The 26,657-nt window shown below is 41.3% G+C and overlaps 12 protein-coding genes across 12 annotated transcripts; 4 read left to right on the plus strand and 8 right to left on the minus strand. All coding sequences in view use genetic code 12, as the record gives it.

Moving 5' to 3' along the window:
- Positions 1-4: 4 nt before the first annotated feature.
- HIS2 (Histidine biosynthesis trifunctional protein) lies at positions 5-2,721 on the minus strand. The gene has a single exon (XM_001384276.1). It carries the CDS (start codon positions 2,693-2,695, stop codon positions 92-94), a length of 2,604 nt encoding a protein of 867 aa, XP_001384313.2. The 5' UTR covers positions 2,696-2,721; the 3' UTR covers positions 5-91.
- Positions 2,722-3,063: 342 nt separating this feature from the next.
- PICST_77798 (predicted protein) lies at positions 3,064-5,373 on the minus strand. The gene has a single exon (XM_001384277.1). The coding sequence runs from the start codon at positions 4,940-4,942 to the stop codon at positions 3,125-3,127; it is 1,818 nt and encodes a 605-aa protein (XP_001384314.2). The 5' UTR covers positions 4,943-5,373; the 3' UTR covers positions 3,064-3,124.
- Positions 5,374-5,792: 419 nt separating this feature from the next.
- Positions 5,793-10,219, minus strand: HSP70.2 (heat shock protein 70; the record flags this gene model as incomplete). The annotated part of the gene is made up of 2 exons (XM_001384278.1): positions 5,793-5,918; positions 8,567-10,219. Coding segments are annotated over 2 exons (1,779 nt in total), but the record flags the coding sequence as incomplete, so codon positions are not given.
- Positions 10,220-10,593: 374 nt separating this feature from the next.
- SSA1 (Stress-seventy subfamily A) lies at positions 10,594-11,640 on the minus strand (the record flags this gene model as incomplete). The annotated part of the gene is made up of 1 exon (XM_001384279.1): positions 10,594-11,640. One exon carries the CDS (start codon positions 11,638-11,640, stop codon positions 10,594-10,596), a length of 1,047 nt encoding a protein of 348 aa, XP_001384316.2.
- Positions 11,641-12,231: 591 nt separating this feature from the next.
- Positions 12,232-14,333, minus strand: CAR2 (ornithine aminotransferase). Its single transcript, XM_001384280.1, has one exon. The coding sequence runs from the start codon at positions 13,635-13,637 to the stop codon at positions 12,330-12,332; it is 1,308 nt and encodes a 435-aa protein (XP_001384317.1). The 5' UTR covers positions 13,638-14,333; the 3' UTR covers positions 12,232-12,329.
- A 246-nt stretch (positions 14,334-14,579) lies between these two features.
- On the plus strand, positions 14,580-15,390 carry PICST_67448 (predicted protein). Its single transcript, XM_001383938.1, has one exon. It carries the CDS (start codon positions 14,743-14,745, stop codon positions 15,184-15,186), a length of 444 nt encoding a protein of 147 aa, XP_001383975.1. The 5' UTR covers positions 14,580-14,742; the 3' UTR covers positions 15,187-15,390.
- A 559-nt stretch (positions 15,391-15,949) lies between these two features.
- On the plus strand, positions 15,950-17,872 carry PICST_58113 (predicted protein; the record flags this gene model as incomplete). The annotated part of the gene is made up of 5 exons (XM_001383939.1): positions 15,950-16,954; positions 17,099-17,228; positions 17,279-17,310; positions 17,333-17,600; positions 17,745-17,872. The coding sequence occupies 5 exons, from the start codon at positions 15,950-15,952 to the stop codon at positions 17,870-17,872; spliced, it is 1,563 nt and encodes a 520-aa protein (XP_001383976.2).
- A 186-nt stretch (positions 17,873-18,058) lies between these two features.
- PICST_31161 (predicted protein) lies at positions 18,059-19,053 on the plus strand (the record flags this gene model as incomplete). The annotated part of the gene is made up of 2 exons (XM_001383940.1): positions 18,059-18,883; positions 18,973-19,053. 2 exons carry the CDS (start codon positions 18,059-18,061, stop codon positions 19,051-19,053), a joined length of 906 nt encoding a protein of 301 aa, XP_001383977.2.
- A 206-nt stretch (positions 19,054-19,259) lies between these two features.
- PICST_31162 (O-acetylhomoserine sulfhydrylase) lies at positions 19,260-20,582 on the minus strand (the record flags this gene model as incomplete). Its single annotated transcript, XM_001384281.1, has 1 exon — positions 19,260-20,582. One exon carries the CDS (start codon positions 20,580-20,582, stop codon positions 19,260-19,262), a length of 1,323 nt encoding a protein of 440 aa, XP_001384318.1.
- A 1,202-nt stretch (positions 20,583-21,784) lies between these two features.
- PICST_58822 (predicted protein) lies at positions 21,785-22,711 on the plus strand (the record flags this gene model as incomplete). The annotated part of the gene is made up of 2 exons (XM_001383941.1): positions 21,785-22,179; positions 22,402-22,711. 2 exons carry the CDS (start codon positions 21,785-21,787, stop codon positions 22,709-22,711), a joined length of 705 nt encoding a protein of 234 aa, XP_001383978.2.
- A 199-nt stretch (positions 22,712-22,910) lies between these two features.
- On the minus strand, positions 22,911-24,833 carry SUB2 (Suppressor of the cold-sensitive snRNP biogenesis mutant brr1-1). Its single transcript, XM_001384282.1, has 2 exons — positions 24,581-24,833; positions 22,911-24,055 (listed from the first exon to the last, which is right to left on the minus strand). The coding sequence occupies exons 1-2, from the start codon at positions 24,801-24,803 to the stop codon at positions 22,977-22,979; spliced, it is 1,302 nt and encodes a 433-aa protein (XP_001384319.1). The 5' UTR covers positions 24,804-24,833; the 3' UTR covers positions 22,911-22,976.
- A 980-nt stretch (positions 24,834-25,813) lies between these two features.
- Positions 25,814-26,647, minus strand: PRO3 (delta 1-pyrroline-5-carboxylate reductase; the record flags this gene model as incomplete). The annotated part of the gene is made up of 1 exon (XM_001384283.1): positions 25,814-26,647. The coding sequence occupies one exon, from the start codon at positions 26,645-26,647 to the stop codon at positions 25,814-25,816; it is 834 nt and encodes a 277-aa protein (XP_001384320.1).
- Positions 26,648-26,657: the final 10 nt, after the last annotated feature.

Consider the following 26,657-nt stretch of genomic DNA (forward strand, 5'->3'; position numbering starts at 1 on the left):
TTATCAAAGTTAATGTATATGAAAATATGTGATAACTACAAACATATTATAGTCTTAATAAAATTTGTCTAAAATTATTCTTTGACACTTATTACAACAATCCCAATTTGTCCATTCTGACTTGGACGGCATTTCTGTGAGCTTCCAATCCTTCTACAGCAGCCAAGGTCATAACAGCCTTACCAATACTCTTCAACCCTTCTTCACTAACATCTTGCGAAGTAATGAACTTCTGGAATGTAGCAGTATTCACACCAGAATACTGTCTGGCATAACCGTAGGTAGGCAATGTGTGATTGGTACCTGAGGAGTAGTCACCACATGACTCTGGCGACAAGGCACCCACGAAAACGGAACCAGCATTTTCTATATAGTCCGGAACAAACGAGGAAGCATTATCGATTTGAAGGATCAAATGTTCTGGGGCGTACTTGTTGGACAAGTCAAACGCTTCGTCATAATTGTCAACCAAGAGAATGAACGAGTGAGCCAAGCACTTAGCGACGATTTCCTTTCTTGGAAGTACCTCAGCTTGTTTTCTAACAGCTTCTTCAAATTCTCGTACTTTCTTGTCTGATAAGTTAACACCAATCAAGATGACCTGAGAATCCACACCATGTTCGGCTTGAGACAACAAGTCACTGGCAACAAAGTCAGCGTCGGCATTTTCGTCAGCCATGACTAGGACTTCAGAAGGACCGGCAGGCATGTCGATGGAGCAAAGAGCTTGAGTATCGTTTTGTATATACATTTTTGCTGCAGTGACAAACTGGTTCCCTGGACCGAGGATCTTGTCACACTTGAGAACACTTTCAGTACCGTAGGCCATGGCAGTGACGGCCTGAGCACCCCCAGCCATAACAATGCACTTGGCACCGATCTTGTGGGCAACATAAACGACTTCTGGAGTCAACTTACCAGTGGCTCTGGCTGGAGGAGACGCTAATACGATATTGGAACAACCGGCAACTTTAGCAGGAACTCCCAACATCATGGCAGTAGAAGGCAAAACCGCAGTACCACCTGGAACGTACAAACCAACGTTTTCTATAGGTTTGGCGAAACGAGAACAATATACCCCAGGAGAAGTTTCAACTGTCATCACCTTTTCCTTTGGAAGCTGAGCAGCATGAAACTTTTCGATGTTGGAAATCGACAAGTCAATAGCTTTTTTCATGTCCTCAGAGATATTCATGAGATCTTGTGGGAAAGGAGCTTTCAATACCGGCGAATCTAACTTGACACCATCGAACTTCTCAGTGAGCTCGATCAAAGCCTTATCGCCTTCTTTTTGAACCTTCTGAACAATGGGGAGAACCAACTTCATGATGTCCGAAGTCTTTTGCACTGGTCTCGTCAAGGCTCTCTGGATCAGAGAAGCAGAAGCAGCATCCTTGGTGTTGATGGTTTCCATCTTATACAATTGTTTTTCCTTTGGATCTTCTTTCGACTCTTCCTTGGATTGTTCCTTAGTTTCCAAGTATTGTTGCTTGGCGTCGCCCTTTCTTCTGGTGACCTTACCAGCCTTGATATCCAAGTTTTTCTCGACATCTGCCAACTTAACTCCATTCTTGGTACACCACACCAATGCGAAGTAGAACAAATCGGCACATTCAAAGGCAACATCTGACGCATCTTTCTCCTTATTCTGTCCTGCCTCAATCAACTCGTCTAATTCTTCTTTTAACTTTGCAATTAAGAGGGTGTCGTCGCTGAAAAGTCGCTTGGTGTAGGAACCTTCAGGGGCAGACTGGAATCTCAGAGCCAAAGTACTGTCCAATTTGGCCAATCCCGTACCAACAGCCTCAGACTTCTGCTTTAATTGTCCATCTCCAAAACAGGTGTAGTTATTGTCCAAGTGGCAGAAACCGTAGCCGTCTCTGGAGTCTACTACAAATTTAACGACATCAGAATCACAGTCTCTTTCCAACTTCAACAACTTTTGGGTAGCACCAGAGGTCTTACCTTTATACCACAACTCTTGAGTACGTTTACGTGATTGATACACTCCAACTTTTTCGGCAATGGCTGCTTCAATGGAGGCCTTGGATGAATATACCACTCCCAAGGCAGTATAAGATGGAGCTGGAGCAGTAATTAAAGTGGTGAAAAGACCATCTGGACGGTCTGTTGTCAAAGTGCTGGTGAAAATAGTCGAGATCGAGATTTTGCCAGACTCACTAGTCTTATCAGTCAACTTTTCAGCAGGGATGATAAGAGTGTAGCCGTCTTGAGCTAAAGTTTCTGCTAAATCTTGTGATATGGCGCCATTTCTATAGTAAACCGTTCTGTTTCCGCTGGAACTGATACTCTTAAAAGCATCTTTGGATACTGCAGAATTCAATACTACAGAAGCTGAAGATTTAGCAATTTGAGCTGACAATTCTGAACCTTGCAATTCAATTGTAAATCTGGAAGTAGGCAATCCACTCTCAAAAACCAACTCTGGTGCCTGCTTTTCAGACACAATTACTTGTCTGACACCGCTGTTCAATAAGAGAACGACATCGTCAACAGTAACAGAGTCGGCTGACACATCAACATCAACGAGAAGCTCGTATGGGAATTGGTTCAAAAACGTCTTTGAGATTTGCACACTTTTGAAAGGTAACAATATCTGTCCAACAACAGCAAAAGCAGCTATTTCTTCGTGCGCAGAAGGACCCGAGACCAAGGGCAACACTGGGAATGTCATTTTGCGCGGATTATCACAGATTTCTAAAATTTGTATATTTTTATTAATGTAGAAGTAGAAAAGTGAAGTGAAAAATTTCTGGTTTCTCCAGAAAATCTACTGCAAATAATGTCTGTCTGAAAAATCTTAATGAGATCGGTCCGACTGCTGACTGCGAATGACTCAGAGAAGTTTGCAGATAGTACTCCTTTTCAGTGCTCGGCTAATGTTTAAGTAACTGAATCAATTCACACGTGACTTTATTGAATCAAACTTCTCCCGTCTACAGCTAGCTTATATAATGTCATGATTGATGCATTAAGCATAGCATAAGTGATTTAATAAAATCTGTATTGCTTAAATGTATTCTGCCGTATACATATCGATCAATTTTGTAAGTATAAATATTTAACCTACATACCCATATAAGCATTACTATGTATCGTATCCTCAGAAGTTGAACTCCTTTCTGAACGGAGTCAAGTCCATTCCAGGCTTGACCAACTCTAACAAGTCTCTTCTATCCATAGCAATGAATGCTCTCTTCAAGGTCTCTGTCAAAGCTGTAGATTGGTTGTGGTTGAGTGTGCTGTCATTCTCTACGCCTTCCACTTGGTGCATGGACAAACCACTCAAGAGATGCTCAGCTGCCTCTTTGTAGCATCTGATGTTGATACAAGACACCCCCAAATTGTATCTGGCTCTGACAAAGGTAGGCTTCAACTGCAAAGCTTTGAAGTATGCATCTACGGCTTCTTCAGAACGGTTCGAATTAGCAAGCGAGGCACCCAATCTATTCCACAACACAGGATCGTCAGGTCTGATACTTAATGCTGCTTTGAAACAGTCGATAGTCTTGTCAAACTCTTCGTTTGCGTAGAACAAGACACCTAAACCCATCTGAACATCTGCGTCCATGTTAGCTGCACTAGGCGATAACTGAGCAGCCTTGAGGAAAAGTTCAGTGACACGTTTGTTCAACGAAAATCTGTCTTCGTCGGTAATTTCTGGGTTTTGCGCACGAGCTTTGTCTACAATTTGAGGGTATTTAGTAGAAATCCATCTTTCCAAGGTGGCAAATGCAGCATTGTCGTAGCCTTCGTTAATGTAGGATATAGCCAACGTCATCAAAGCCTCGGAGTTTTCAGGATTCAATTCCAAACACTTTTCCAATGCTGAAATACCTGCAATCTCCTTTTCATTTTGGGTTTGCACCTCTCCCAATTTGAGCCAGGCATTGATGTGCCCCTCGTCTCTCTGAATAGCAGCTTCAAATGCCAACGCAGCCTCTGACAACTTGGCACCATTTTCCATAAGCTGTAAGCCAATTTCATAAGGGTCATTCTCAGCTGGCAAATCCAAGAATTGGTTATTCTGCCTATCTTCAAATTGATAGTCTCCAAAATGAGCTCTGGTGGAAACGTAACGAGAAAAGTCTTTTTCCCATTGACTCATATCTGGTGGGAAAGTCTCTTTCTGTGTGTTCTTGAAGTCTTCATACTGCTGGCTGATGAAATCCGCTTCTATTGCTTCGCTGTTTAACCCATCCCATACTTCTTGGAAAGTAGCCTGGTATTTGTCGTCAATGACGAAATCTGGCGAGGCTTCTCGAGCGATCTCTTCGGGATCAGCTGTAGCTTCTTCAATCTTTTCTTCCACCTTACTATCGAGTTCTTCCATCTGCTTGAAATGGTCATCCCAGTCAACCTGTACTTCCTGGTTCTGAGGTGTTTGCTGTTGCTGCTGTGCAACATTGTTTGTCATCATAGGCATGCTCATCATAGGCCTATAGGCTCCCATCATCATAGAGGGCATGGCGTTCATTTGCTGTGGATTCTGACGAGCCACTGCTTGATCCATGGGTTGAAACTCGTTCGCCCATTGGGCGTTTAATGGAGAACCAGTCTTGGCAATAGGAGCAATAGGAGCGGCTACCTGCGGAATTGGCGAAGGAGAATGAGTTTTGAACTCGGCCAGCCAGTTATGCTGGTGTTGAGGCTGTTGGTGGTTGTGAATCATGTTCAACTCGTGTCTCATTGGTTGGAACTGGAAGCTGTTCTGGCCATTGTTGGCATTCATGAAGTTGTCCAAATTCTGGCGATCACGAGCATTCATAAGATTCTCTTGTTTGAAGCCCTGACTCTGCAAGATTGCTGGCTGGTTTGCCGCTTGTCTTTGGAGAGATCTGTCCTGTTGTGTATGTTTGTTGAACTGAGCAATTGCATTGCCGTTGACAGAACAGTCGGCACCACCTCCAACAAAAGACATATTAATTATAGGTTCTTAGATTAGGAAAGTATACAAAAGTTGTATACTATTTAAAATAGACGAAGATTATGATAAATAGACCCTTGATAGTAGTCGTTATGTTTCGATGTGTGTATTCTTCTATGATTCCAGTTGAATATGATACACTGTTGATTCTCTTGAATTGTGTCAAAATTGAGTAAAATACCAAATCAACTAAAACTGAATCCTTTCCGAAGAACTTTGAGCCGTGGTAACGATTCTAGCGACCTTATTGTCTTACAAATAACAAGAACCGGTTCGCTTTCTGCACTGAAAAATCTCACAAGAGTATAAAAATCCGGAGATATTTGAGTAAAATACAGCAAAAGAATGATAATTCACAAATGCTGTTATGCGGCAACTACGAGAAACTTCGATAACTGGTAGTTGGCTCTAATGATAATAAATATATAGATCCTGTCGTTGACTTGGAAAAGGCTGGAGGAAGAAAGCTTTATATATTAAAGGAAATGGATGATTAATCATGATTTCAACCCCACTAGAATTTTCCATAGTTGCATGTGCCGAGGATATTGTTTTGTGCAGGAAGAACCGGGGAAGATTGCAAGTGGCTATGATTTAATAGCTTCTTGGTAGCGCGAAAAGTTGCAACCAATTCCATTTCAGTGTCTTCCTTTTTCAGATAATTGCTTGTTTCTACGGACATTTTGTTTAACCTTTTACTTCAGTATCTAATCATTATGGTAATCAAAATCACAATTGAAGTATATAATCAACTGATTTGCTCGTAGCTTGGCAATTCTGGCAAGTAGGGAGGAGGGTGCTGTTCTCCCAGTAAGCTGAGTTCATTGATCTGGAACACATCTAGTAAAGACCTCAAGAAATCTCGTTTGGTGATGTACTCCTCTGTACTGACATCCTTATTTTTCTCAACCCACTCAAATACTTCTGTGCTTGTGGTTTGCAAAGTTTCGCGATCTTCAGGGGTGATATTCTCCCGTTCAGCAGCATGGAGAAGTCGAAAGCCGATGCCAATAATCTCGATTTTAGCTCCCAAATGATTCATCTCCTTGTCGTCATCGTCCTCTGAAGGTATTTTCATTTTTGAAATGTCTTTGTCAGAAAGTTTGCTGTCTTCCCTGGTAATGACAATGCGGTTGTGGTTCAGAGATTTTCTATCCATGGCAGAAACGCACAATATCCCGCTTTCATCAAGCATAAAACTAACGTCTATCCTTGGAACTCCCCTTGGTTGTGGGGGAATTTCTAAGATAAAAGTTCCCAAAACCTTGTTGTGTTTGACTTTGTTATGAGATCCTTCTAGAACAGTGAACCTGATTTCTGTTTGACCCTCCTTGGAAGTCGTGAATTCGGTCAGTCTTTTCACAGGTAGAGGAGTAGACTTGGGAATAATGATAGAATTGACGTTATTGCAAACTTCAATTCCCAACGATTCCTGTGAAATATCCACAAACGATAAACTATCAACAATGGAAGGGTCATTGTTACTCAACAATGCCGCATGAATGGCGGCTCCTTCAGCAATAGCTTCATCTGGATTCATTCTGTTGTCAAGTTTCTTGTTATTGAAATGCTGAGAAACAATCTCCTGAATCTTGCAGATTCTTGAAGAACCACCAACCATGATGATGTCATCTATTCTGTATTTCTTAACTTTCCCTTCTTCAAGAACCTTTTGGATTGGAGTGATTGTCTTCTTAAACATGCCTAGACACAATTCGTCAAATTTGGCTCTGGAAAGACTTGTTGAAAAATCGAGGCCGTTGACCAAATTGTCAACCTGAACTGTGGATTGGGAGTAATGAGAAAGTAGCTTCTTGGTTACCTCACAGACTTCCATTAATTTTGCCAAAGCTCTGTCATTATTTGAAATATCAACTTTGAGTTTTTTCTTAACCTCCTTAACCATGTGCTCAACTAGTTTTAAATTGAACTCTTCTCCCCCCAAGAAACCTTCACCAGCAGTAGATATAACCCTAAACCGGCCATTAACAACTTCCAATAATGAAACATCAAGGGTTCCGCCTCCCAAATCGTAAACAAGAATATTCTTTTTTTGAGTCACCATCCTATCAAGTCCAAAAGTAAGAGCAGCAGCTGTAGGCTCATTGATGATCCTCAACACATTGAAACCAGCAATGTTAGCTGCTACTTTTGTAGCCTGTCTCTGTTTGTCATTAAAGTAAGCTGGAACCGTGATAACAGCATTCTTGACTTCTTTCCCTAAGTAAATTTGGGCATTTGATTTTATTTTCTTCAAAATCATGGCCGAAATTTCCTCGGGTCTAAACGTTTTGATTTCTTTCATATGCCTGACCCTAACAACTGGTACATTATCTCGGTTGACAACATCAAAAGAGACCTTGTCAATTAGATTCCGTACATGGCGATCATTGTAGTCCTGGCCAATGATTCTCTTGATTCCCCAAATTGTATTTTTTGGGTTTCCAGCTCTTTGGTTAGCAGCAGCTTCCCCAACAAGTTTTTCTGTGGGAGTGAAAGCAACACAAGAAGGAGTAGTTCGGTTTCCTTGTTCATTGGGTATAATCTCGACTCGACCATTTCTGTAGACACCAGCACAAGTAAAGGTGGTACCCAAATCGATTCCGATAGCATAATCCATATTCGCTATTTGTTACTGTTATGTTTCAAGATTGTTCACTGAAAATAATAATTGAATGATTTGGTGATTATAATCATGGAAACGATTCTCACCGATGGCATGGATTTATAGGATATTTATATTTGCGCTTGTCTTAGAAAAATACTTGCCAGAGTGCAAATATTTAATCGTACCGCTTTCTCTCTAGTAGGATATCCCAGCATAAGATACCGATGGCGTACCGTGATGAATCATTTATTAGAAAATGGTTTGGTTGCTGGTTTTGAGTATCGGCAGGTTATAGTCTCCAACGGAGTCTAATCAGAAGGATTTATTACGTCATAGTTCGTATAACGAGTGGGTGGGCATTACACTTTCTAAAGATCTGTGTAACTGCAGCTTATTACTTGGCATGTTCAAAAATGTTAGAACTGAATTGTGTCTACCAAAATTATTTTGCTGACCAAAAACGTTAACAATTAAAGGTGACTTAAGAGTCATTCCAATCCTTATCTACCAATGGGGTTGCAAAATTGTTGCGCCCAGATTTTCCTAAATGGTGCTTCCTCGGTTTAATGCAAGGTCACTATTTTTGCAATCAACACGTTTCGGCCTCATTCATTTTAGAAGTCCTACAGGAGTATTCACTGTGACTAAAATATTCCATATATTGATTTGTGCCTAGATTAAAACATATCCTAGAATTAATAAAAAAACAAAACATTAAAAGTTAACAAAGTAGTTGGTTGGTCAAGCTGAATCTTCGCAGAGAATTTCATTTAATATGAGTATGATCAGGAAACTTTTTCATTCGACTGGGTATATAGAGGGAGGTCTTCCTCCAGCAGTTCCTCGAATTCATAATTCTCGGAGTTGGTTCCATCGTAGGAAAGATTCAATCTCTTCATAATTTCTTGTTTCTTGTTCAAGTAGAATTCTTCACCAAGATTACTATTCTTGTTCTTCTCTAACCATGTTAATAGAAGTTCGATTTCCTTCCTGAGTAGCAGCAAAGTCACTGATCCCAGCTCTCCATCTTCTGAAAAGTTGATGCTACTTAGAAATAACCTCAATTCTTTTTCCGCTTTGACAGCTCTAACAGCACGAAGCTTCTTTTCGTCTACTGCCCTAAATTCCTCCGCTTCTTTGACCATTGCTTTTATTTCTTCGTTGGTGAGTCTTCGATTCTGACCTTCAATAATAATCTCCTTGTGAGAGTAGGACATCTTGTCCACAGCACTTACTGTTAGGATCCCATTTTCATCAATTGTAAAAGATACATCTATCTTTACTGTTCCTATGGGAGCCTTAGGAACTTTCAACACAAACTCACCCAATGCCCTATTATCAGTTGATAGCGGTCTTTCTCCTTCAAGAACGAGTATCTTAATTAGTGTCTGGTTGGAAAAAGCAGTTGTGTAGCCCTTGGTAACCTTGACTGGAAGAATGGAGTTTTTAGGAACCACGATATCGAAGACTTTGCCCGTTATTTCAATTCCCAAAGACAAAGGGGTAATATCGACCAATGTGATCTTCTCAAGATCCATTGGGCAGTTCTTGCTTAGCATGGCAGCTTGAATTGCAGCACCAGCAGCAATTGCTTCGTCGGGATTCATAGACGTATTGAGAACTTTATTGCCGAAGTACAGAGAAACAATTTCTTGAATCTTTGGAATCTTTGATGAACCTCCTACCATGACGATCTCGTCAACATGACATTCATTGTTCTCTCGAAGAACTTGCTTAATTGGATCTAACGTCCTCTTGAATAACCCTAGGCAGAGATTTTCAAACTTAGCTCTTGTCACAATTACGGAATAGTCGTGGCCTCCCACCAAGGAATCTAGTTCGATTGTGGTTTGGGAGTAAGCCGAAAGCATTATCTTCGCTCTTTCGCACGCAAGCTTTAACCTCATGAGTACTCTAGGGTTTCGCAAGATGTCTTCCTTGAATTGCTTATTGATGTCAGATACGAGATAATTAACCAACTGGTCATCGAAATCTTCTCCCCCTAAATGTGAAATTCCTGCTGTAGCCTTAACTGTGAATTTTCCCTCTGTGACTTCTAATAGAGAAACATCTAAAGTACCACCTCCTAAATCGTAGACAAGTACGTTTAGAGTCTCTTGTTTCTTATCAATACCATAAGAAAGAGCTGCTGCAGTGGGTTCATTAATTATTCTCTTCACATTGAGTCCAGCAATTAGAGCTGCATCTTTAGTTGCTTGCCTCTGCTTGTCATTGAAAGTAGCTGGAACTGTAATAACTGCGTTCTTAACGTCCGCTCCTAAATAAATTTCTGCGTCAGTCTTTAGCTTCCTTAGGATCATGGCCGATATTAGTTCAGGTTTAAGTTTCCTCTTCTTTCCATTGAAACTTACCTTTATAACAAGACCACTCTTCAGTTTTGTGATTTCAAAGGGAAACTTTCCAACATCATCATAGCTATCTTTTCCAATGATTCTCTTAATCCCAAAGATAGTATTGGTTGGATTTTCAGCTCTTTCGTTAACAGCAGCTTCTCCAATATGTGTATGGAAAGAGTTGAAAGCAACACAAGACGGTGTGGTTCTTTTCCCTAACTCGTTAGGTATGATCTCAACTCTTTGATTGCGAAATACACCTACACAAGAGTATGTAGTACCTAAATCAATTCCAATGGCATAGGACATGTTTTATTAAGATTGGTTTTGTAATGAAGTCAATACCTGACGAACTATAAAACATGGAAAATCATTGTATTTAAATAGTTGAAATGCTTCAGTATATCAATTTTCAATTATACTGATGTTCTATAGCTCATAGGAATCAAATGTGAAATATTCCGATTGCAATTCTTCCACTTGGTGTTAATTGCCAATCTGAGCATGACGTTATTTTTAAAGGTGATAGAAATACCTCAAGTTATTACAGAAATTGGAGTGACTCATATACATACAAAGACGTTTATAAGATAGATAATTGTTTAAAAATGTATTTTATTTTCTGAACTTTTACTATATGCCATTAATTTTATGATCAAAATCGTATAACCCATCTAATTATCCTATATTGGCGTATAGGGTGGTGGTATATCGTCATCAGTACCAGTGGCTACTGAATCTTCAAAAACGTTTCGTTTTCCGATAAGTGAATCTCTGAATTGTTTCAATTCTTGTAACTTAATGTAGTAGACATCTTCCGGTAGATTCCTACTCTTATTTTCATTTAACCACTTATTTGTCTGGCTAACAACTTGGATAATTCTATGCCTATCTTCTCCTTTGAAGTCTCCACTTTCTGCCAACAGCTCGAGATATTGCACAACTTGTTCCAATTGCATTTCTGCTATACCCACATGTAGGTTCATCATATTTTGACCAAAAGTCTTACCTATGTTAATGAAGTCTTCAACATTCCAAGCACCAGCACACATTTCTGTTTTGTAGACATTAGAAGCAAAAATTTGAATTCCTTGTACCCTGCTTTTGGAGGAACCCTCACCCCTCATTATCTCATCGATTCTTGATTGTAGATCATCTATGGATGTTCTCTTTTTGGTTGCAGAATCAGATCTTTGAAAGGAGCTATTTATTTCGGAAGTACTTGCAGAGCTCGACAGAAATATCTTCCTCGCTTTTCGAAAAGTCCTTCTTACTCCACTCTGATTCTTGCCAAATCCATCTCCCAATTCAAAGACCATCACAGCTTCGTCTTTGTTCTTTTTTGTACTACAAAGATCGTCAACTATTACGGTATTATTCACTATTCTGGTCACCTTGAAGTCGGCCATTGCAGCAGCTTCCCTGATAGATAGTACCTGGTCTTCCTCAAGGTAATTGGGGGATATAAAAATAGCATCTTTGATGTTTCTGCCTAAGTAACTTTCAGCATCAGCCTTTAGTTTCCTCACGATCATGCTTGAAATACCATCGTTTATGATATCTTTGTCTGGTCCGTGGTACTTTACTTTAATTATTGTAATTTCGTTATTTTCCTCAATTGTGAATGCTGAGCCCCGTTTCTTGTCTGACTTTTCGGTTCTTGATCTATTGTTCTTAATGTCTACTTCAACTTTTTGGTCATTATATACCCTGTAAGAATAATGCACCATGTTGGCTTAATAATTGTGCCTTCAAAAGAATAAGAAAACAATTATGAAAGAATAGAGAATCTTTATAATACAATGTACAGCAATTGGCTAAAGGTATAAATAATATGAAGTGACTTCCAAGAATCTTTTACCCCGGCTCGGAAGGGGCACTTTTGGCGATAACTTTATATCTGCCAACCATGACGTCATTTTTCGTATTTTAATTCTCTGGCTGACTCAAGCAAATATCCTTAAATAAAAGGAAAAAAAGGAATACTCAGAACAAAAAATGCCCACAAGAATGTAATGATAAAGACCTTATTGCCGACGCAGCCGACCTCTCTCATTATGAACTTTGAGAATGCAAATTATTCTCAATTGCTCCCGCATCTGATGGACATGACTCGAGAAGGTCATTCTCAGTCTGCTTTTCGATTTGGGTGCAAAATCGCAATGAACAACTCAGTTACTTGATATAGCACAAGTCCTAGTAGTTAGACCACTGAGTTCGGTCACACCACGATATTGAGCTTGGATGACTACATCATCTATCTCTGTAATGTAGTTGTTTGGCCTGGTGTAACTACTAATTTGAGCGATGTAATGATCTGTGCATATTTGCATTTTTATGTATCCGTTTGTAGCATGCTACTTACCCAATAATTAAGCTATACAAGTTATTAACGACATCTTCCTAAATCTCTATTGATCTAGTGAGCGGTCTTGGGAGCATTTGGCAAATCCTTCAAGGATTGTCTGATGGAGTCAACACCCTTCAACAAGTCTTCTTCAGAGATCACCAAAGGTGGAGCCAATCTGATGATGTGGTCGTGGGTAGGCTTGGCCAACACTCCGTGGTCCTTCATAAGCAAACACAAGTCCCAAGCAGATCTACCGTTAGTCTTGGTGTCGTCAATGACAATGGCACACAATAAACCCTTGCCTCTGACCTCAGAGATAACACCGTTGGATTCAGTCTTCAATTCTTCCAACTTATTTCTCAAGAATTCACCCAAATTGTTAGCTCTTTCAACCAAGTTTTCTTCTCTGACAACTTCCAACGCAGCAATGGCTACTCTGCAAGCCAATGGGTTACCACCGTAAGTGGATCCGTGCGAACCTGGTTCTAAGGTCAACATGATTTCCTTGGACGACAAAACAGCAGAAACTGGGAAAATACCTCCAGAGATAGCCTTACCCAATAAAACGATGTCGGGCTTGACGTTTTTAGAATGTTCGTAGCACAACATTTTACCGGTTCTGGCGATACCAGTCTGGATTTCATCACAGATCAACAAGACGTTGTGTTTCTTACACAATTCCTGTACTCTGGTTAAGTATCCTTCAGGAGGAACAACAATACCTGCTTCACCTTGGATTGGTTCCAACAAAATGGCAGCGATCTTGTCGCCGGCGTTAGCGAAAGCCTTCTCCACGTCTTCAATTACACCATATCTCAACAAAGTGCCAGCTGGCTCACCAGGAATCTGAGGACCAACACCACTCAAGTATGGGCCGAAGTTGGCGGTGGCTTCTGGATCGGTAGACATGGAAATAACTCCCAAAGTTCTACCATGGAAGTTGTTCACAGCAGACAATATGATGGCTTCGCCTTCGGGAATGCCTTTCTTGACGTAACCCCATCTTCTGGCCAACTTCAAGCCGGTCTCGACAGCTTCAGCACCGGTGTTCATTGGCAAGACCATCTCGTAGTTGAAGTATTCAGTGACGTATTTGGCATAAACACCAAAGACGTCAGAAGAAAAGGCTCTGGAGCACAAAGTCAATTTCGAGGCCTGATCAACAAGAGCAGCAACGATCTTTGGATGGCAATGGCCCTGGTTCACAGCAGAGTATGCAGAAAGAAAGTCCAAGTACTCCTTTCCTTCTGGATCCCAAACATGGGCACCTTCAGCCTTGGTAAAGACCACAGGCAATGGGTGGTAGTTGTGGGCCGAGTATTGAGTCTCGTAGTCTCTGGCAGTAGCCGAGGAGATGTTGAATTCTGGAGCAGACATATTAAGCGATTAAGGAGGTGAATTGATGTGGTAAATTCACTTTTGAATTAAGATTTGAATATTTGAAAAAGTGAAAAATCTCGAAACTTGGAAATTTCAGTGCAATTAAGATAACCGAAATGTGGGGGATATCGTTCTCAACAGCAGTAGCGTCAATTAGTGTATTACAAAAGACAACAGAGTTGAAAAAATAGAACTGATAGTACTGAGTTGGTTATTTCTTGTTACAAGATCAAGACGTCGAGATCGTAGAATTCTGGGGATTCCACCCGCCTTATATACCTCTGTTCATCGGTGTCTATTGCCTATAGGTGTTCACCGCGATTGGATGCGCTTCGCTATCGGAATGCGAAGCCGACTCACATCACGTCTAGAATATCTATGGGAAGGTGACAGAGAGATCACGTGATTAGAAGTTCACGGCTCTTGACCTTGATGGATGGACAATAGTCTATCGTGGGGCATTGGTAGACACTGCAGCGCTCGATAAATGGCTGAGAAAGGTGGGGATGGTTGAGAGGTCAGGTTGAAAATTTTGCTAATCAATTGATGAGCCAAATGAGAGTTTTACTTCTTCAAAACTCCATTTCTTCAAGAATATTGAAAATAGTTGTATGAAAGTTGGATCTTCAAACTGGTTTACTTTTCTTTTCTATAAATCGAATATTGAGATTTGTTTCCTTCGTCTGCATCCAGCTCCAGTCGCTCGGTTCCTCTTCGACTGCCACATTGTACATTCATCGTTTCTCTAACCAGTTTCTGGTGCCAAAATTCTTCCATCCAATCGCTATGTCTATATGCCGTCTACTCCAGCCCACTTCCCCTTTTCGAACAAATCAACATTCCTCGGTCGTGTGCTGGCAAAGGAGCATTCTATATCTATCAAAATCAGTTCAAAATGGTTCAAATTCACAAAAGACTCATCTTCTTCACTGGGTTAGTCAAGCCTATAAAAGCAATTAATTTTAGATAGCTTGGTCAAGACGTGTAGCATCCATTCGTCAAGGCAATTTTCGCATAACATTAAAGGATCAAATATTTACTTGCACTGCTACTTAAGCTTCTTTCTATTTGAATACTATCCATCACATCACCAATTAAAATCATGGAGACGAAAAGACAAATGCAGCACGCGATTGCTGCAGAAAATGATAATCCTGATATCGCAAAATTGGCCACCATTGGAATGAGGATCCGTCAGGCTGTGTCACAGGGATATCAAACATCCAGTAACGTCTATGACGGTACAGCATCTTATAATAACGCAAACAATTTTAGTCAATACGATTCCAGAAGAGTGCCGTTACCGGGAAATTTGCAACAGCCACCTTCTTTGACCAACATGGGGTCGACGTACCAATCTTCGGCAGGCTCGAGCTTGGCCGAATGGGATAGTAAATATGATATCCAGAACGCACCTTTACAGACTTTAGAACGTGACAGTAGCAAGTTGAAGAGAAAGCACGACGATGAGAATGTTCAGATCCACAGCAACTTGAGCGAGTATGAAAATAAGTATGGATCGCTCAGTTTCAACGAAACCTTTTAAACTAAAAATGAGGAGAGGGTAGGGTTCAATTCTGTAGTAGGCTGCTTCAGCGATTCTGCTCATAGTGATTCGTAACTTCGTGGAAACATACTGAATGAATCTGTGTGTTTAAGGAAGACAGAACCGCATAATTTTTGTATTGTATTATTTAGATTGTTTTAGTTGATATGGGATATATCGCATGCTTTTAGATTTAACGTTGGTTCCTTAAATGTAGTGTAGAATTCAGTCAAGCAAAGATCTATAGCTGAACAGTTTTTCAGTACTTCGTGTCAAATTCGTAATATAATTAACTAGTAGTCTTTATAACTTGTTCATACTCTCATAGATATCTTCAAATTAAACCTTATAATGCATTTCTTTGATTAACGGTAATCGTATATTCACTGCATGAATCTCGTTTCTACAAATTTTACCTCAAATATGGGCTTTTTCGGCTTATTCTCCTGCTATTGGCCGATCTAGGCATCATAGTATCCTGTGTCCATTATTCTCCCCGTATATCTGCTGGGTCCCTCTAGATCGGTATTCTGATCCGAGTTTCCCATCCTATCTGAGATCTGCATCCCGTCCGTACTATATGCACTCCAGTAAAACAACATAGTGAAATTCTACAACTTGTGAATATTTAAATATAGACTACTTCATTTCTCTATTATTTTACACATTTGAACACTATACCTTTGCTATTTTTCGTCGCAAATAAGTCTCAGGTAGTTGTACTCATTCGCTACTAACTACCGAAGTCTGCATTTGTTTCAGCATGCTCTCCTGGAGAAACCTACGATATCACATCTTGACTCCGTTCAAGAACTTAACGGTACAAGAAAGAATCCTTCAGACGCTCAGACTTTTTGCTGCTTGCTCCACTATTGCATACACGATAGCTCTTTTAGGTGCTCCATTTTTGAGTAACAAGATATACTTGAGCAGAATTGACTGTGCCCATCTAGATGTAGCGTATGGGTTGTATAAATCTTTGCGAAACTCAGTGACTGTGTCTCCTGAAGTGTTTGAGGAATCGGGTGCTGCCGCATTCCCCGTGGATTCTACACTTACCAATTCAGAGATCACGTTGTTATCGCAGTATGCTGAAAGTCAAGTGGCCAGTGCTCCACAGTTCATCGTTACTTCGCTCTGGAGCTGGTGCTATGGCAATTATGATTCGACTCAGTATTACAACAAGTATGGTGAGATGAAAGTTAAGAAACACAACGTTGTTATGGTGTGTTCAGACATTCCCACTGAGTATGTGTTCAATTACCGTGAAGAATTGCAACAAATCGGTCTATCCAGCATCTTGGCTTATGCTTACCAAAGCGCAAACTATGAAGACGAGCACTACACTGACGTTGTTAAACTACGTCATCACAGATACAACTTGGTAGCTGCAGCGTTGACATTTTGTGGTGCCTCCCAGCTTATTTTGTTGATTCTCATGGTTATAATGTACCAGACGAGAGGTAAGGAAAAGGACTTGTCCAAACATCCGCAGATCTTGAACCATTTGGTAGCATTAACCTCCGTAGCTTCTTGCATCAGTGTATGTGTAGGTACCGGGATCATATTCACTATGTTGAAACAGATACAAAGCGAAATAGCAGAAAATCTAGGTGACTTTGGAGTGACTTTCCATTTGGGAAAAGCCTGGTTTGCTCTTCTCTGGTTGTGCACATCCTTCTCTGTCGTGTCTATGCTCTTGTGGGTATTGCCTTTATGGTGTGCCAATCCCACTGACGACTACGAAGAGGACCTCGAGGTGGATTTCGTATACCATGGTGCTGAAAGAACAGTACATCCTCGTAAGAGTCGTATGATGTTCAAGAAACCATCTATGAACGAGCTTACAAAGGAGCTTTCTGAGTCTCCTGTAGACGACGTTAGGGTCGAAAATAGGGATGAAATCAAGGAGTTAAAACAGGCGAAATCTAGACGTAGTTTGTATGACGGGAAACTCAACTTCATGGTAAGAATGGGCTCTAAGAAGTCGAATAATCTGGAAGGCCGGGGCTTGATGAGTGACAACGAAGCAAACGAAAACAGTTCGTCAGATGAGAATGATGCAGCCAAGGATTTATATTCGTCATCGCAGAGGTTGAATCAGCTTTTCCAAACAGGCATACAGTTGGATTACATCGACAAGAAGGAGGAAGAGTTAAGAAAACTCGGCGAATCGATCTCGACGAATCACCCAGTTCGTAGGACAAAGTCGCGGGTGAAAAGAAATCAAGATGATCAAGAGGTGCCGCAAGATCAAGCAAAGGACCTTCTCTATAACGATGTCAGTATTCAGCAGTATTCCAATTATCCAACAAATGATTTCCTTCATTATAGAGAGGAAACATACGATGGATACAAGGAAGGTGAAACAATCTTGTCCCGAAAAGGAACCTCTCTTTCTAGAAACAAGATGAGTTCGTCTAACTTAACTGATAGTCAGATGAACACAGAATCGAGTCGCACGACTAACACGGATATGAATTCACCGACCGCTGGCAATGAAGCACAGTTCTACCAAGTTCTTGATTCCAATCCATTGAGTCATCATCCATTGCAAGCAAGAAAGTTGCAGAATCCAAAAGCACAGCTAAATGTTAATGAGAACAGGTTGTCAACGGCAGGTTCTTTCTTGAACGATGACGAACTTCAGTATCTTGATAGCAACAATTTTATAGGGAAATATTAGTAGGGACATTATTTACGGGACATTAGAAATGGACATTAGAAATACACAAATCAGACATTCACACAAGAAAAAATGGGTGCAAATTTCTGAATTATTTTTCGCAGCCAAAAATTGAACCAATTTTTGTTCAGCGGCATTAGACACTCAGAAGGCATTCAACAATTACCAACAATCAGTAAAGTAAAGATGTCGAGCTCCATTGAAAAGAACTCAGAAGCTGACACGTATGAGATGCAAACCTTGAAGATTCTGGAGGACTCACAAACTTTAGATGAAGCTCTCCAAGATCAGCATAACGATGACTTGGAAACTGGAGGTAGCCCGTTTGAGGATACACAGGAATCACGAAAACAAAAACTGGGATCAAGGAAAATAGAGTACTCTGTGTTTTTGAACTTCTTTTTCTATTTGATTGTGCTTGGAGGTTTGTGGTTTCTCATTGGCCAAAATTCAACATTACGATGTATGGCGAACGGTAATTGCGAACCGTTATTTACCCTTCGAATTCTCGACTCTCCAAAAGGAGCTAATCAGATGCTTTCTGGAATCAGAGAAGGACTTAGAATGTTGTCATATGTTGCAATTGATTTGGGGGTCAACAACAATCTACTTAACAATAAGAATCTCAACTATGATCATGTCATCGACACTTTATCCAATAGCAACAACATCTTCAAGTTCGGATATAATGGCTATTGTCGGTATGACTCGGCTACCAAGGAACAGATATGTTCCAAGTGTAATGGACTCGATATCTTTTCATGTCTTGTCAAGGATATTGGTATCCAGTTGGGTAAGGTTTCCAACTCGAATAGCCCGGACTTGATAGGTGAAAGCCTTTGTACGGTTTATCATGAATCAATGTCGAGCATGTTGCTATTATACGAATTTGGAAAGGCTAAGAGACCAGGTTACGAGAACATCGACTTGAACAAGTTAGCAATGGTGCAACAGCTTGATAAGTTGAACGGTTTGGGCAAAGTAATCATCCATTTCAACTTCGCTCAACAGGTAGCATCGTCGGTGTTGTTGGCGACGCTAGGAATGACATTTGTATATTATCTTATCACCAAGGAGATCTTGATGACTAGACCCATCAGATACCTTCATTTATTGTTTGTGATTATTCAATCGACTCTACTCTTATTACTTCAAATCTACTTCCAGGTGCTAGCCAGTAGGTTTGAAGAGTTGAAAAGTGCAGTAATGGACAGAGGATACGGGCTTTATCTCTACTTCGTCTACATATCCATCGCCATTCTGACAGAGTTCTTTGTTAGATGGCTTGAGAATTTTGCTACGAGACATTAGTTAAAACACGAGACAGTTCTATAGATAAACGAGTTTTCTACAAAGTTAAATATACAGAAGTGAAAGGAAATGCCATCTAGGCACCGTAGACGGTCTTGAAGGCCTTTTCAAAGTCAGCAATGATGTCGTCAATGAACTCAGTACCGATGGAGACTCTGATCAAGTCTTCGGTGACACCAGAGTTAACCTTCTCGCTTTCCGACAATTGCTGGTGGGTGGTGTAGTAAGGAGCAATGACTAAAGTCTTTGAGTCACCGACGTTGGCCAAGTTGGAGGCGATTTCCAAGTTGTCGACAACCCTTGGAGAAGCAGCCTGGAATGGATCATCGGACTTAGTGCCTTCCAAAGGCTTGACACCGAAGGACAAAGCACCACCAGCAAGGTCAGGGTTGTTCAAGTACTTCTTAGAAAGCTCGTAGCTTTCGTGAGAAGGCAAACCCAAGTACGAAACCCAGGAAACGTATGGCGACTTTTCCAAGTACTGGGCAAGCTTGAGAGCATTGTAAGATTGTCTTTCTACACGCAAAGACAAGGTTTCCAAACCCTGCAACAACAAGAAGGAACCGAATGGGTTCAAAGCTGGACCCAAGTCTCTCAACAACTCGATTCTGGCGTGGCCAATGAAGGCTTGTTCACCCAAGGCGTCGTTCAAAATCAAGCCATGGTAACCCTCAGAAGGTTCAGAGAATTGAGGGTACTTCTTAGGGTACTTCTTCCAAGGGAATTTACCAGAGTCGACAATGACACCAGCAATGGTGGTACCGTGTCCTCCAATCCACTTGGTAGCAGAGTGGACAATGATGTCAGCACCGTGTTTGAAAGGGTTGATCAAGAAACCACCTGCAGCGAAGGTGTTGTCAACAACGAGAGGAATACCGTTGTCGTGAGCCAACTTGGCAATCTTTTCAAAATCAGGAACGTTGTATTTGGGGTTACCAATAGACTCAATGTAGATAGCCTTGGTCTTGTCGTCGATCAACTTGGCAAAGTCTTCAGCGCTGTCACCGTTGACAAATCTGGCTTCGATTCCCAAACGCTTGAAGGCTACCTTAAACTGGTTGTAGGTACCTCCATACAAGTACGAGGTGGACAAAACGTTGTCACCGGCGTGAGCCAAACCAGCAATGGCCAAGAACTGGGCAGATTGACCAGAAGAAGTAGCCAAGGCTCCAACACCGCCTTCAAGGGCAGCAATTCTTTGTTCAAACACGTCGTTGGTTGGGTTCATGATTCTGGAGTAGATCATACCTGGGGTCTCCAAACCAAACAATTGGGCGCCGTGCTTGGAGTCATCAAAGACATACGAAGTAGTAGCATAGATAGGAGGAGCTCTTGCTCTGTGAGGCTTTTCAAGCTGCTGGCCAGCGTGAAGCTGAAGGGTATCGAAGTGGGAAGGCATTGTTACTAGGGAGAGAACGCTTTAATTCAATTGAGCAAATATTGCCTGAGAAATTGAAGATTCAGATATCTGGAGGGTTGTGAAAAATTTCAACTGTGGAGATCTGCTCCTTATATAGCAGAACTGGAGTTAAGCCGGACCGGTTAGTTAAAGTATTATCATGTTATCTGCAGGATGACGCACCCTTGCCGGCTGCAATTAAGAGGATCCACACTTTCTGTCGTCATCTGAACACGTGAAGAGTGGTAAGAGGTCAATTTAAGAGAATAAAGTGTTGGCTCGGTTCTAATTTTTGCTACGTTGGGTTTAACTCCAGTGAATGGAATATTTATATTTAGGCGAGCTGCCAGGTGTGGTGTAGCTGAAATTAGGGATGAAGAACAGCAGAAAGAGAGGGAATCGCAGTTAAGTTTTGTGCGTGAGTGTTCGGAGCTTCAATTGCAAAATAATGGCATTGAGCCGTGCAATTGAAACTTATGGAGTAGATATTTTACTGACATTTCCGTCGTATAATGGACGATTCTCGTACCTTCGGTTTGTCCAACCGGGTGCAGTTACCAAAAGCGGCAGCAGCACGTCAAAGAGCACAATGACGGGTACAGGAGATGGTACAATACTAACAGGCAACAGGTCGAGTATATGGGAAAGAGTTGGAGAGAGTACTGGAGGATAGTCACAAGCATTTGCAAGTGTCAGGAGCTATTAGAAATTCGGATCGAGAGAGAGAATAGACACGATTGCGAGGACAAAGAGTAAGCCCATAAAGTGGGACGAGTAGTTCAGGTAGCACTTCTGAATGGTTGGTAGCAGTGTGGAACAGCAGACAGAGATATGGCTAGCCAACTTAAGCAACTCGTATCTCCTTGAGATCAAGAAGATGCGGAAATGATCTTTCAGTGCTACGAAGAAATACGAAGGGTGTACGAAGCGTGTGGAGTCATAGTGTATCCACCGAAGCGAGCGAAAAGTAAACATTCTTGTAGAAAAGATAGAGACTGACTTCTTGTTCATTAGAATAGTTTTGCTCTACAACACCTGACCACGACGTCATGATATAGCAATAGGTAAAGGTAGACACAACTCTCGTGACAGATATAGAAATAGAACGAAAGAGAGAGGAACACGTAGAAGATCTATAGATATCTGGCCATATAAATATTTCGATCTGACGATCTGATCTTGTTCATCTCAACTTCTGAAAAATGCAATGCAAGGGAACTACGCTCAAGGGTCAGAGGTGCAAGATCCAAACGGAGTCCGGCTACTGTCGTTACCATGCTAACCAATCCGAGCGAGGGTTGAAGTCAGAAGTGCCAAAGCCCGATAGCCCCACCTCCGGCTACATCTACATCTACACCATGAGCGAACTCCTCAACAGTCGAAAACTGTGGCTTCAGACTCGAAACTTGCCCAACACGAAGCCAAGTCACAAGCACAAATGGAAGGACTTTGATGCTGGAAAGTCGCCATACATGTTGGTGAAAGTTGGAATGACACTGGGCACCGTGGCTCGGAGGTTGGCCCAGTGGCAGAACCAATGCCATCATGACATCACTGTGTTAGGGCCAGCAACTGAGGAGATTGTGGAGTTGAAATTGTTGAAACTGGGAAATCTAAATTCCAATTCTGTTGATTCCGGCGATCGGGCCAGAAAGGCTCGGGTCGGCTCACAAGATTCGAATGCTCTTGTTGCGCTTTTCAAGAAACTTCAACTCTCTACTACTAACAAATCTACTACGAAATCTGCGACAATTAAAAGTAAACCAGCTGGCAATTCCAGTACTATTTTGGCTGCACTGTCGGCTACTGCTACTACTAGTAAGTCGGCGGCTATAGCTAGTAGATTCAACTCTCCGAAGCCATACTCCACATTCAGAAACAACGGGTTTTTCTGTGGCCGCAACCTCAAATCGGCAGAGCTGGAGATCCACCGCCTCCTTAGAGCCAAGTATGGCAACGGTGATATTCTCTGCACCGGATGTGCTACTCCTGACAGCAGGAAACCAAACAAAGACGTTCCCTTCAGATCGGAATACAACATTCATGTCGAATGGTTTTTAGTACCCAAATCGGACCTCGAGTATGTCTATCTGGTGATCAACTCAGTGTGTTTGAAGAATAGAATATAAAGAACATAAATGTCAGAACACCATAGATAAAAGTAATAGAAATAATAGACTTACAACCTAGGAATCGAGTTGCAACCAATAAATAAGCTGCTAGTGAAGATTAGTGGCAACAGGAATATCTCACTAAGACTCCAATGATTCAAATGATCCGCTAAAGAATACATGTTAATTAACCATTAACTACAATTTACATACAACTCTTGAACAAACTTTTATTCTTACTGTACTAATACAAGGCACCTACTACAAAACACTAATGACCCGATTAGGTGTTCATGTAAGTGGATGGGTCAACACCTTCTTCTGGGAACTCGGTGATTTTAACATCGAATCTGGATTGAATCTTTTCCAAAACCTCTTCGTCTTCCTTGGATCCCACCAAAGAAATGGCCAAACCCTTAGTACCAAATCTACCGGCTCTACCTACTCTGTGCAAGTACTGGTCGGCTTCGTTTGGCAAGTCATAGTTGATGGCCAAGTTGATTCTTTCGATATCAATACCTCTACCGAAAACGTCGGTGGAAACACAGATACGCTTGTTGAATTCCTTGAAAGATCTGTATCTCTCAATTCTTTCTTCTTGAGGCAAACCAGAGTGGACAGCAATAGATGGGAAGTTACAACTACACAACAACTTGTTCAACTCGTTGGCTCTCTGAGTAGACTTCACAAAAATGATGACCTGGTTGAATTCTAATGAGTCCAACAAGTCAGACAACTTTCTGTTCTTTTCTTTCTCTTCCAACTTGATGTAGTACTGTTGCAAGCCGTGCAAAGTCAACTTGGCTTCGTCGTCGACGTAGATTTCCAAGGGGTTTTGCATGAACTTCTTGCAGACGGGACGGATTTCCTGCGACAAAGTAGCCGAGAACATCATCACTTGCTTCTGGTGAGGAGTAGCACGGAAAATGTCCTGGACGTCTCTTCTCATGTCGATGGATTCCAAGACCTTGTCACATTCATCGATAACAAAAGACTTGACGTTGGACAAACGGATAGCCTTTTCGTTAACCAAAGCATGTAATCTACCTGGTGTAGCAACTACAATGTGAGGACATGTATCCTTGCTCTTCAACTTTTCGATGTCTCTCTTGATTGGAGTACCACCATAAAAGACCTCGGTCTTAACGTCTGGCATATACTTGGAAAATCTGGCGTATTCGTTACGGATCTGGTAGGCCAATTCTCTGGTGTGACAGATAACCAAGGTGGAAATTTCACCTGGAACTGGGTCTAACTGTTGTAAGGTAGACAAGACGAACACGGCCGTCTTACCCAAACCAGACTTAGCCTGGCACAAAACGTCAGTACCCAAAATGGATTGTGGAATACAGACTTGTTGGACTAGATGAGGTTAGTTAGTGAAGAAGAGAGGCAAAATAATGACGACAAAAGATTGACTGTGATGCGGTTTGTGGACATAATGATCAAACATCTAGACCTTTACCAGAATTTAGTGAAATTATGGTATGATATCATTGACATCTAGGTCTCTATAGAAGATATCGACGCTCATATTATCGTGGTATCTATAAGTGATTTGCTGGGATACAGCAATCAATTTCATATTGACAATAGTGAAGACCACCATGAGTATTGTGATAATAACTAATGTATCATTATCCCAAAAACAATTTCAATCATGTATAGAATCTTGAAAACTTTCGAACTTCTGAAACTTCAAGAGTAATAAACAAACTTTGAAGATATGGAATTTGTCTTTCGTGCCATATCTATAATGATCCAATTGGTAATATGCTGGGATTATTCATTAAGAACAGAACATGTCGGTGAACGCGGTGTTGATACTTATGATGCTGAATCGCCAGGTTTTCTTCTGTCATCATGTGATGTTCTAAGTATACGAACCTTCTGAAGGGTGTTCAAAACCACAGTCTCCAATGGCTCTCAACAATTCTGGCTTCAACAAGAAGTCTCTGAACCCGGTGGCATGGATTCCAACGTAGGATCCCTTCTTGTCAGCTTCCTTATCAGTGGCAGAATCTGCGCCAGCCACTTCGGTGGTGGTTGGAACGGCGATTTCTTCAGAGTCGGAGTAATCCAACAATTCTTCTTGTCCTTCGTGCGACATTGTTGTGGATCAATTGGGGAGTGTTTTCGATAAGTTTGGAAAACTGGAGAAAGAGGAAGGTTGAACTGGTATTGATGTCTGGAAATTTGTGTCCAAATTTTTCAGAGACGTGGTGAATTTGTCCGAACACGACTTGAAACGCGACATGGAAAGAACGACATTTTTCCAACCAACTTGCAAAGCACAGAATATGATTTATTCATATTGCGACATTTACCTATTGTAGTTGCTTTCTACAAATTGTTTAATTGTTGTTTGAACTTTTGTTTGTAGATTCGTTTTTCTGTTTCTGACAGAGTCCATAATGTTGAGAGTTGCATTCCGGAGTTTGACCTCGGTCCGAGTTGCTGTTCCTAGTATTGCTTCTAGATCTGTTACTGGATCTGTAGCTGCGCAAATCAGATCTTTTTCTTCATCTACACCTGTCAGCTTCTTTAACAGAACCAACAAGCCTGGCGAGTTCACTGAGGAGCAGGCCGAGAGAATAAAGCGTTTCGGCGATGTTTTAAAGGCAAACCCTGAGTTGAGCCAACTTTTGGACGGATTCCAAACTCTTTTGGTGGAAAAAGGAATCCAGACGGCCGGAAAGCCACCTTCTTTGACTCAGATGATGAAAATGTTGGCTGATAAAGATATCAGGGACCATTTAAGCCAACTCAAAGATTGTTTGGAGAGATCTGACGTAAAGATCAACCAGCAGGACTTGAATGCATTAACGGACTTCTATCTTGCCCAGAAGAAGAGTGAGATGAAGTAGGCTAAGAAAACTTGTACATAGTAAAAGTTATACGTATCTGTATAATGCTGAATATATTATAAGAAGTTAAATCAAGGTAGTATCATCTGAATGAAATCAAACACAATATTGGAATCAGCACACCAAATAGCACTATGTATTTAAGAGCATTAATTATGAACCGTGAAGCTCACATAGTTGAACTAATGGATACGATACGCTATGAGCTATTATACTACTATTTGCACTCTATACGGTATTATCCACCTAATAATTACTTCTTCTTTGCAAATGAAGCAGAGATCACCGCAGCTTCTTCTACACCTCTGGCAATACCTGCCCTGACACCTGCGTCTTCCATCTTCAACAAACCACCGATGGTAGTTCCTCCAGGTGTACACACCATACTCTTCAATGCAGCAGGATGGTCTCCAGTTTCAAGAACCATTCTGGCAGTACCTTCCATGACCTTGGCAGCAGATAACTTGGCTACTTCGAATGGCAAGCCCATACGAACACCTCCGTCAATTAAAGACTCCATCATTAACAAACAGAAGGCTGGACCAGAGCCAATGAGCGCAGTTGCGGCGTCCATGTTCTTTTCGGGGATCTTGAATGCCTCTCCAACAGTGCCAATCAACTTCAACACCAAGTCTTCGTACTTAGCTTCAGCTTCTGGCGAAAACGAAATACCAGCAGTACCACATCCGAAACGCGCTGGGGTGTTGGTCATAACCTTGGCCACATAGGGGGTGAAAATTGTCAATTCAGAGATAGTAGTTCCAGCCAATAAAGAAATGAGCAACTGTTTTCCAGTCAAAGAGTCCTTGACCTCATCATAAATAGTCTGGTACATGAATGGCTTACAAGCAAGGATAATAACGTCGGCTTGGGAGACAGCCTTTCTGTTCGATTCCAAGCCGAACGAATGCTCAACGATGGGGCTGTTCAAAGTCTCTAGAGCCAAAGTAGCTGCTGCTTCAGTTGTGTTGCAGGCAATAAGCTTAGCTGGAAAGGGTTCAACCTTGGATTTGAGAATGGCTGAAGAAACGGCCGTGCCCATCACTCCACAGCCCAAAACGGTAATGGTGTAGTCTTTCAAAGTCATTCTGATAAGT

This window comes from Scheffersomyces stipitis, chromosome 4 (assembly GCF_000209165.1).
Source record: "Scheffersomyces stipitis CBS 6054 chromosome 4, complete sequence".
NCBI lineage: Eukaryota > Fungi > Ascomycota > Pichiomycetes > Serinales > Debaryomycetaceae > Scheffersomyces > Scheffersomyces stipitis.